This window comes from Gouania willdenowi, chromosome 5 (assembly GCF_900634775.1).
Source record: "Gouania willdenowi chromosome 5, fGouWil2.1, whole genome shotgun sequence".
Taxonomy (NCBI): domain Eukaryota; kingdom Metazoa; phylum Chordata; class Actinopteri; order Blenniiformes; family Gobiesocidae; genus Gouania; species Gouania willdenowi.
In genome coordinates this window covers 11,410,329-11,421,965 of record NC_041048.1, presented here as the reverse complement: position 1 = coordinate 11,421,965, position 11,637 = coordinate 11,410,329, and the positions used below count along the sequence as shown (strand labels likewise).

The window sequence follows — 11,637 nt, the reverse complement described above, 5'->3', positions numbered from 1 at the left end:
TGCAAGAATATAGCCAACGGGTAATTTACATCTTTAGTCCCTTTGGCAGTTAATTCTGTTCAATTTGGCCCTGGAAATAAAAGTTGTTTTTTTTTTTTTTTTTTTTTTTTTTTTGGAACTGTGTTATTTGAGGTGCATTAACTGTATAAAAATTAATAATACTGAGTAGGCCTATCGATACCCATCCCTAGTGAGGATACCTGGTTAGTGGGTGATAGGCTGTGTGGCCCCGCCCCCTTTCTGTGCGCATCTTCAGTTCAGTCTGTGCGCACACACACCAACCACAACCTCTTTCCTTTCTCTCATTCACTTCTCCTTACCCTCCTAAATGATCTTATTTCATTACCAAACAACTTCGGATTGTATGATTTAGACATAAAACACAATAAAAGAACAATAAGGTGAGAACCAGCCGGGGAGGATTATGATCCGCATGTAGACCGAGGATGTGCTGACACTGACAGAGAATCCTCAGCGGTGAAGTCATGGACTTTTTTCCACTCACCTTTTCTACACAGGAGATACTTTCTCTTTCCCAATGATGGACGACGGACGCTTTTCGTGGACTTTCACACCTGATTGTTCAGCTTTTACAAACACGAGAAGAAGAATCATGTTTTGTCAGCTGGGATCCTGGAGTTTATCAAACAGTAGTAGTAATAATAATAATAATGATAATAACAGTAACAGGGTGATTGGGCTCAGACATGAAGGGAGAAGTCCTCAGAACCCCAAACCCATCTCTAAAATGTGCCTCAGCTGTATTTTACTGCTGCTCATTCTCACACCCAGAGTGGACTCATCATGGTGGTGAGTAAAGGGTTTTTATTTTCTTAAATCTTAACGACCTATATGTCAAATTTCATTTTACATTCTAAAAGTGTAGATATTGTCTGTGTGTGTGTATATATATATATATATATATATATATATATATATATATATATATATATATATATATATTTTTTTTTTTTTTTTTCCCCAATATTTACTTATGTCTAAAATATTTCCCATAACAGTTTCCTCCTTGTCTGTAAGAGTTCTGCACTATTGGTTTTCAAACTGGGGTTCAATTGAATCTCAGGGGTTTGCTCACACACACTAAAGATGTGTTACACAACATAATATTCCATGATACGCTCATTTATTAAAATACTAAATTACAATAACAATGTTACATTTTATTGTAAATATTAATTTATTAAAAAAAATGTTTGAAGCATTTTGAACGAAGCGAAAAAAAAAAAAAAAAAAAAAAAAAAAAATGGCCCAGACTTACATTTTCGCAATTTTTTAAATTTATTTATTTACTTTTTTACATATGAAGTGAGCGAGTACAAAGAAATAATAACTTCAATGATGCCTGGCAGTTACCGTTGTTACATTAAGAACAACCTTGATGCATTGATAACTAAACCCTTCTTACAAACATTTACACTCATGCAGAACATAAAAAAAAAGTTACATTTTTCATTTATTTTTTTTATTCGACAGGGACACTGCAATTCAACATAGAGCAGTGTTTCCCAAACTTTATTGCCCCATATTGGGAGATAAAATCCTTTATCTCTTATCGCAAGTACCATTTAGCTCATGTTATACATTATTTATTTGTGTCTACAGTCTCATTTAAACTCTTTCCTGTGTCTCGTCCAACATTAACTTTGTATTTAGGCCTTTTTATTCATTTATTTCTGATGTTTTGCTATAGTTTTAGAATATGAACTTCACCCTTTGGTGTATTTTAAAGAGTTGTGCCACATGTGTGTGCATGTAGAAAAAAAATCTATTATGTTAAAAAATAAACTGACAAATGTTTCTGTGTACCTCCTGAGAGGTGTTAGGGGTACACAAACCCCAGTTTGAGAACAACTGACACAGAGTATATTTAGCTTGTGCTAGTTTACAACTCCTGTCCTTGGTTGGGCCTTTTTACACTGCAGTGAAATACAGTCAAAACAATAAAACTCACCCACCCAAAATAAAACGATCTCGTGCACACGTATGTGTGTGCGTCCGAATAAAATATATATCAATATATTGAAGATATCATGTTATATTGTTCCAATTACAAAGGGTTTGGTGAATGCAAATGCACTGGTTCAGTACCTCCAATAAGGTTAAGAATCACTCTTTTCATCCGCCCCAATGTTGAGAACAGGGATGTCAAACTCATTTTAGTTCAGGGGCCAAACACGGAGCCGTTTGATCTCAAGTGGGCCACAGATTTTATGCGGGAAAACAAGTCATTTCAACATTATTGTGTCCTAGTTTGCACTTCTACATAAAATACAAAATATGTATTAAAAAAAAACTGACCATACCCAAGCAATAACTGATAGATTTCAGTCCCAACAGGATCTTTACATTTCCTAGATTTTGTGGCCAATATATATTGAATAAAGGGAAATATTAGGTAACAATTTGAGGAAAATTGAAGAATTCTGTAAGAATTTTGAGGTTTTTTTTCAACAGTTTGACATTAAAAATGACTGCAATCATGTGATATAAACACCAGTAATGTTGTTGCTGCAGGCCAAATTTGATGGTCCAAAGTGCCGGATTTGGCCCCCAGGCCATGAGTTTGACATACAGTATGTGTTTTACAATCTTTCCAACCTTGTTGTATTTTCCCCGCGAGTGAGATATTAAACACTAGGATTTGTGTCATAAGCCTATGAAGATTAATGGTGTTGTGGAGCAGGGCTGTGGGGTCTCCCCTATCCCTCCATCTTGCCCAGGGTAAGTAGCAGGTGCAGGCGATGGTGCATGAATGAATGCCCCTTGATGATTTCTCTTGAGGTTTTTAAACGCCCAGAGGGTGAGAAAAAAAAAAAAAACACACCCTCCTGCTCCTCCTCCTCCCCTTCCCACCTTTAATCCTTCTCACCTGAAATAGTTGTTCTCATGTTTCAGGTCATACTTAGAAGAAACCCACGTGATGGAACACTGTAAACCTGAACGTTCAAAGAAATTAAATAGATTAAGTAGTTTATACTCAAAGTTATAGAAAACGTTCTACTAACTTAATTATGCCAAGTTGGAGTAACATGATCTTCCTTTGTGAGTAATGTTAACTATCTTTGTTTATAAGTAAGCATAACTTAAAAAGACAACTTAAGTACAACTTAATAGAATTAATTAATTACATGTTAAGAATGATAGTCATGTTATTTCTGTTGTTTCAAAAAGGAGTATTTACAAATAATTTTAATTCATATAGCTTTAATTTAATTGTTATCAAAAAAAGTACAAGTAGCCAGTCATCCAACCTTTTAAGTTCTTGAAATTTTTGACTTTTAATAATTTTTTACACTATGCACTTTTATACGGATTAACTTTTTATTCCCATGCACTTTTATACAGATTCACTTTTATACTGATTAATGTTTTATTCCAACAGACTTTTAACTTATCTTATGTTGTTTTTATGATAACTGTGCCTTTCTGGCTTGAATCTTTGAAGTTGAATGTTGTTGGGAAGGTACAATTTAATTGTACTTTGTGCAATGACAATAAAAGGATTCTGTAGTATTCTATATTCTATATTATTCTAATCAATTTTTAAAAATTAAGGCAATCAATTGCCTATTTTTTTGAGTTTCTGGTGACTTATTTGGGTTTACAGTGTACTTTATCAAAGAGAACAGGCCTCAAGTTGTGTCTCATTTAATCTCTAAAAACTCACACCCTGTGTATTAAATATGTTTAGGTTTATATTCTGGACCCACCTGTGTGTCACTCTATAGCTCTATGTGTGTGTCCTGTTGGAGACAGCCTCGGGTCTTTAGGCACAGCCGGTATGTACAACACACAATAAACACAAGTAGTGCTTCTGTTCTGCTTTATCGCTCCACCACATAGTGGCAGTGAGAATGGGACTCAGACAGCCATAACAGGAGTGGAAAAGTGTCTGCTCTGTATTGTTTCTGTCTCTGTTCGTCCAGGCGACACAAATGTGGCTGCGATCGGGGACTATAATGATATCCGGAAGGAGAGTGGAGCGTGCAGGTTAAGAAAAGGGAGGTAGAAGGCTAAAGAGGGTCACTCACGCCATCATAATGTCCATCTGGGAGGCAAAGACTGTTCACTTCTACTGTATGACTGTCCTCATTATGTCGGCGTGACCCCCTCAGACCCTCTGGTGTCACAGCACCACTATCATGTGATTAATCCTTTTAGAAGTTCCTGCAAAGTTGGGATTAGGTGAGAAAAAAAGGAAGAAAAGGCTTTCCAATAAAAGTGAGAAATCTAGTAATCTCCTTTACATCCTGCTGATTGGAAACTTCAGTTTACAACAAGAGCAACATTGTTAAAACAAGATGGAAACCAGTTAGATAAGACTACAACTATAGTGAAAACAATTATTATGTGGCAAAAACTATGAATAGGATCCAAACGGACATAAAATTTAAGCAAAAGCAATACAGCTCAATAAATACCCAGTTTTCCTGGGTATTTTGGTTTGTTTTGAAACTACAAAGAATAAAAAGTATTTGTTTTTGATTTATGTGATGATTATCTTATCAGATACAACTACAACTTATTGCACAACATCCTCCTTCCCCATGTATTCCCCAAGTGCTTCAGTTGTGGGTGGATGGATGTGTCAAAATTAGAGATGTTCCATATTGCCAATTACCATCCAGGATGCTATTTGTGAAACAGTATGAAACACATTTAATAGTAACAATAAAAAGACACTTATTTCTGCCAGGAAGTTAATATTAGATAATATCACATCAAAAGTACTTTTGTCCAAAGATAGACCTTTACACCATTGTAGATTTCATTATGTTTTGAAGGGATTAGGATCAATGAACTGATTCTGAAACAGTTGACGAAATTTCAAAAATTCATATCTCGGTTCGTAATTGACAGATCTTTATGAAATGTGACTCAGTTATGTTGGGTTGGTTCCTTAATTACAATGCTGAGTTTCATCTGGATCGGATCTGGATTCCACATTTCATTCCGAAAAATGGGGTTGCCCACACATTTGGACTTACTGCATTGTTATTAATGGGGATGGACATTTCTTCCAAGCCTTTAAAGTATGAATAATCATGGTACCATGATCTGGATGACTTTTCCAGATAACTGCCAATAATAGAGATTTGGCTCTTGGTGGAGGTTTTTTGCTCTTTTTCTTCAATGAGAAGTCCCTGAAGTGCCTCATAAACCAGATTTTCCGACCTGCTCTGTTTCAAACTGAATACAAACCTACAGGCGACAATGACACAAGAATTCCACAGTGTTACCAAATATTTTGTTTATCACATTTATAATTACTCTCAATTCCCAGAGATGATAAACGAGATTTTCACTTTGGTTGAAAACTCTTCATTTAGAAAGTGTGAATGAACCCTCTTGAGTGTGTGACCAACTCTGTGTTGCTTTTTCCCTGCAGGTACATCGGTGCTCTTGGTGCTCGGGTGATCTGTGACAACATTCCTGGTCTGGTGAACAAGCAACGGCAGCTCTGCCAGCGGCACCCGGACCTGATGCAGTCCATCAGCGAAGGAGCCAAAGAATGGATCAAGGAGTGCCAACATCAGTTCAGACACCATCGCTGGAACTGCAGCACGCTGGACCGTGACCACACCGTGTTTGGCAGGGTGATACTGCGGAGTGAGTCTGTTTACGTCACTGTTGCTAAACCTAATCAGTGTTGTTAAGAGAAGTCATAGGTTTTGTCTGATTCCCGTAGAAATACAAACACAACAACAGAGTTTGTAGGTTTTTACCCTCTCTGGTATGAGAGAAGCAGATTGAGAGATCTACGCTGGTGATGTATAAACAGTAATAGGAGATGTAAATATTTGGGAAGATGTTGCTGGTAGCCAGACAAAGCTTTACTCCCTGACATTTCTCTGTGTTCTGCTTCAGTGCATGAGTAGGGTTGAGAACATGCGCATGGTGGGATAGACAGACTAAATAACCTCCAAACTGTTGTTTGGTCTGAGGGAAACAAAGCTTGATGATGGAAAAAAAACTAATCTGGGTGAAATGAAGAAGGTTTCGTCAGATACTGATACGCAAACATAATGGGAATTATGCAACCTTGCGTTTGCCACCAAGTTAGCAGTTGTTAGCAGCTATCTTTAAAAGTCACACTCGGAGGAGCTTTTTTGGATTTTCTCTTTGTAAAGGTAGCTAGCCGAGTTTGTCATGTGTTGTGACTGTAATTATGGCTGTCAGAACATTAAAAAAAAAAAAAACCTTCTTTCCAAGGTTTTCCCTATTTCCTTCTGTTTGTAGCTGCACATGATAGATAGGGCTATGGCCTGGACTGTTAAAAAGGTTAGAGAACATTAAGTCTTAAGGTGTGTTTACACCGAACCCAACTCTAGCGACTATAGTTGCTTAAATCACCCATGATGAGTCGCTTAACATAGCTTTTTCCTGCTTCATCTACCCAAGTGACGTGACCTGGGGATTGACGTGGGGGGGGGGGGGGGACTCCTTGGCAATTGGATGTCACTAGAAATTGCTTGAAAAGTTACACATTTTCAACTTTAAGCGACTTCCAGCGACTCAGATCGTATGATTGAGTTGCTGGAATCGTGCGAGTTGTGTCGCTTGAAGTTGCGTCATTTACATTGATTTTGAATGTATTCTAGTCGCCAGAGTTGCTGAAGTCGCATTCGGTGTGAACGCACCTTTAGGCTAGCTACTATTGGTTTAAATGGAATTTCCAATAGCACAATTATTATCCTGGGGATGCGGTTGGGCTTGTTTGGCCTTTTGTAATAGCATTAAAAGTATTTACAGTAATCATCCTTTCTATATTTGCTCTTTCCGTTTCCTCTTACACTCAGGCAGCCGGGAAGCAGCATTTGTTTACTCCATCTCTTCAGCTGGAGTGGTTTATGCCATCACCAGGGCCTGCAGTCAAGGAGAGCTAAAGAGCTGCAACTGTGACGGTCAGAAACGAGGACAAGATAACGATGATAAAGGCAGTTTTGACTGGGGTGGATGCAGCGACAATATCAGCCATGGTATAAAGTTTGCCAAGGCTTTTGTCGACGCCCGGGAGAAGATGGTGAAGGATGCTCGGGCCCTGATGAACCTGCATAACAACCGCTGCGGTCGCATGGTGAGAGCTTTTTCGCTTCTCTTACAATCCAGACTAAATATTTATATCAAAATAAATTTAATAGTATGATAGTTCAGGAGATCTTACTTCTTCATTTGAATACCGTACTTTTATCCCAAAAACACTTTTCAAACCACTTCCGATAAACATAATTGTAGGTACGCACGTGAATGTTCAAACAAGAACAACTGAAGATAACGAGCAAACGTTAAGGCTTGACCAATGTAGTTCACTAATGGAAACCTGAGTTCAGTGTAATTCGAATGCAGAGATGATCTCACATACAATGTGCCATGAGCAACTTTCAGGTCTAACACCTTTTCACCTTTGACATGTGCTCCAGGCAGTGAAGCGCTTTATGAAGCTGGAGTGCAAGTGTCACGGGGTCAGTGGCTCCTGCTCTCTGAGAACCTGCTGGCTGGCTATGTCTGACTTCAGGCGAACAGGAGACTACCTACGCAGGAAGTATAACTCAGCCGTCGAGGTGACTATGAACCAGGATGGGACTGGCTTTACGGTGGCTGACCGGGACTTCCAGGGAAGCACCAGGAACGAGTTGGTATACGTGGAGAACTCTCCAGATTACTGCCTCATGGACCGAGCAGCAGGTCAGTGGCCCAATAAAGATCAGTACTTTTAAGGCAAGCAATAAAAAAAAAAAAATCATTGAATAAGATATTTCGTAAAAATGTTTTACATGACACAGGAAAATCCCCAGTAACCTGGAGTAATTCAAAAACCATTTTAGGTCTGTCTTTGCCTTGAGGTCATGTTTTCATGGTTTAGGTTAAAATTAGAAGTTGGGTACATGTTTGAATTCACATGAGAATTAAGTTGATAAGACTTGTCTGATTCTGAGTTTTACAGTTACAATTTGCCACTGCTTTGCCAGTGCTTCCTTAATCTTTCCTTTGACTTCCTTGAATGATCAGCAGCATTCACCCTGGACAGGACATGGAGACAAATGTCCCATTCACACACCTATGGTCTCCTGTTGGGATTAACCAAAAATGTATGTTTTTTTGACTTTGTGGGGAAGCTGGAGAAGGAAAACCAAGCATAAACAAAGCAAACATGGGGAGAGCTCCACAGAGAAAGTTCCCAGGTCCCCACCACAGAAATCAAAAGCCATCACCAGGGCCTCCCTGCTACAGGACAGAAGTGTGAACGTCTTCATTCTCTATATCTAGAGTTTGTACTTTCATTTTAAAATCCTTGTATTATTTGACAAAATATGTAAATATCAGAGACTCAACCACCAAATATTGCTTTACAGATTAAAGAGTAGTTATTTGACTTTAAGCTCCTCCTTTGATTCCTAAAATTTGCTTTGTCTGTTTGTGCTTCTTTAGTTTTCTACTCCAGTTACTTCAAAAGAGCGTGAACCAGCTGACTTAAGTCACTGGGAATGGTTTTGTTGGGAATGGGCTTGCAGGTGACACCTTGGTAATCACCCTTCACATTTGTGAAGTTAACTCGATGGTAATAAAGGTGTTCACCTGAAGATAAGACTGTCTTTTATTGTTTAAAAAGCAGCCAGTGACCCTCTTTACCACTAATCTCCATTGTATTGGAATTCCCAGCCTAAGGATACATGCAGGCTTATTTTTCAAATCCTTACTTTGGCCTGTATTAAGCTCCACTCCCATGAGCCTGAGGGGAATAACTCATCTTATCCCTTTCCCTTTACGTCAGAGATGCTCTATTATTAGACCTGGCATCTGATCTTCTGCTTACATTTTACACCTGAGTGGACTGATACAATTGTTTCTGGAATCAAGGCTGTTGTGTGCGGAAAACTAAACCCTGCTGAAAAGACGGGTAGGCCAGTCTTTCCGGCATGGCCTTCACCGTTTGATGTGCTGGGTTTTTCTATGCATTTACTCATCTTGACATTCATGTCACAATGTTCCCCAAGATGTAATTAAGCTGCAGCCAGTTCTTAACTCACGGGTCTCTCTCAACTCAAAAGGGGGTCACAGACATTTGCAATTTCATTAAAAAGGAAATTAATAAGTGGAAAATAGTTGGTACAACAGTTTCTAAGCGCATGGTTTTCAGTATTATTTTTTTTATATAGAAACATTTTCTCTTGGTTTAGCATCCCCACCAATTGGTACATCAGTAAACATTTTTAGTTTTGCCATTCAGTATTGCTACTTAGTATTCGGGAACCAAAACGTGAAAGAGGCTGCAGGCAAATGCGGCCCAAATCCGATTTTTTGCCCATATGCGACCTGTATCTGGTTTGTTAAAAACAGCACAAATTGAATATTTTCAAATCCGACCCAGGCCAATTTCATACATCTGATACGTATCTCATATTTTGCAACGTAACTCCTGTCTGAACGGCCTTTCTGACCTTTACGTCATTGTAGCGAAAGGAAAATGAGGTCATATTGTGCTGACTTTGGTTGTACTGAAACGTTGTCAATGCCACACACACGCCTTGGCAAGATGCCTCCATATTTACTTCGGCAGCCTGCGTGGTCACATATTACATCAGAACCTCATTCAGTGTTAGAAGTCACATTTACCTTGTAATATGAACTTGCAAACAAAATAATCTGATTTCTCCCAAAAAATAAAAATCCAAATACTGCATTCGGACCTGCTGTCTGAACGTAGCCATATTGTCCACAAATTAGGGTTGAATTAATTTGGGGCAGATCATTTGCTTCCCAGATTTGGGGGATCTAATCTCATTTTCATCTCCTTCATGTCTTCACAGGTTCTTTGGGAACTGCGGGTCGAGTGTGCAACAAATCGTCGCGAGGCACGGATGGCTGTGAAGTGATGTGCTGTGGCCGGGGCTATGACATCATGCGAGTCAAACGGGTCACCAAATGCGAGTGCAAGTTCAAGTGGTGCTGTGCTGTGGAGTGCAACGACTGTGAGGATGTGGTGGATGTCCACACCTGTAAGCCCCACAAGAGGCCCGAATGGTTGGACACAACCTAGGAGAGGAGTTCAGACCAGCATCAGGGGTCATATCTGATGACGACTCCAAAGAGACTGGCTCCCAGTTGGATGACATGACTTTCAAACCTCTGGTTTTCAATGCTTTGACTCCTCAAAAGTTCAATGGATGGTGGTGAACTGGAAATCTGACTCAGTTACTGAGCGTGTCCTATTTACCCTAAACCTTTTTTTTTTTTAAAGAAACCTTTTAATATAGAATACAGAGCTGCTGAAGGAGATATTCGTGTGCATGTGCACCGGTAACTGATGGTTAAAACAAGGTGAACATGTCTTAGATTATCTACAGACTGAATGAGCTTTGCAAAACAAAAAGATCAAATGAATGATTTGAGTAAAAACCGAGTGGAGAAAAGATGTTTCCTTTGACATATTTGATAAATACTGAATTTGTATGATTTAAACATGTTGTTACGTCACTGTATGCTACTGCAACAGATCTAGTAAAATACAAACAAAAAGATGTAATCATTTGCAAAGTTGTCCCATTGTTACTCCAGTGAGTGAGAAGATGTTTGTGGAAATGTGACAGCATCTATGCTGCAGACCAAAAAGACACATTAACAGCCAAGAATGCTAAATAAAAAAGCTCAAATATAAAATAAATTAGAATAAATGAATAAAATGAACAGATAAAACTTGTGGTGGTTTAACGATGCTGGAGACAAAATCATTTTATCAGATAAATCCATTCGTTTTATGACCCATTTGCTCCTTTTTTTTTCAAGGTCACGGGGGCCTTACAGATCAATAATTTGATTTTGGTGTTTTCCCCCACAATAATTCAATTCAATTAAACTTTGTTAATAGAGTGCATAATAATTCATTAGGTCCAAATGATTTTTCAATAAATTGTGATGAAATATGCAATCTGAATCAGATCCGGATGAAACTTGGATGAATTTTTGAAATTTCGCCAATGATGATCTAGAATCAGTGTATTGATCTGGATTCCTCCCAAATTTAATGGAATCCTCAATAGCCTAAATCTGCCCAAAATACTTTCAAATGACTTTTGACGTAATCTTGCAAAAAGACAAACGAACAAATAAATAAACGCTATCAATATGACCTCCTTGGTGTAAGTAAGAATGTAATGTGATGCGTCATCGTTCCCAGTCCTTTGTGCCCATATTGACCAACTCTGGCTAGTTTGTGAGAAGTAAAATACTTTATCTATTGACTCATTGCAGGAAGAGCAGTTAGAGACCTTGAACTGGACTCATTAACATCTGCTAATGTTGCCAGACATAATTTTTGGTCCATTGGAAGCACAAACCCGCAGTGGTGCTGATGGATCTAAATGAATGTGACAACATGCTGTGAATACTGGGTGTTCAGGTCCATGGAATGAGGGGGAGAGCCAAAGTAAAGGGCTTTGAATCTGGCCAAACAACCAGTCAGAACAGAAGTTAATTGCAAGCTGAAGAGGTCTGTTTAAAATGTAAATGAAAATCATGGTCCAAGTGTGAAAAGTGAAAGCTGGTGCTCACAGTGTTGCTGCTTTATTTTATGTTTTAAAAAGACTTTTACTAATATAGGATATTACATAATATGAT

At 38.5% G+C, this 11,637-nt stretch overlaps 1 protein-coding gene across 1 annotated transcript; it reads left to right on the top strand.

Annotated features, from left to right (window-relative positions):
• The first annotated feature begins 274 nt into the window (after positions 1-274).
• On the top strand, positions 275-10,716 carry LOC114463210 (protein Wnt-2b-A-like). The gene is made up of 5 exons (XM_028446584.1): positions 275-810; positions 5,411-5,631; positions 6,822-7,099; positions 7,443-7,707; positions 9,831-10,716. The coding sequence occupies exons 1-5, from the start codon at positions 539-541 to the stop codon at positions 10,058-10,060; spliced, it is 1,266 nt and encodes a 421-aa protein (XP_028302385.1). The 5' UTR covers positions 275-538; the 3' UTR covers positions 10,061-10,716.
• The last annotated feature ends 921 nt before the right edge of the window (positions 10,717-11,637 follow it).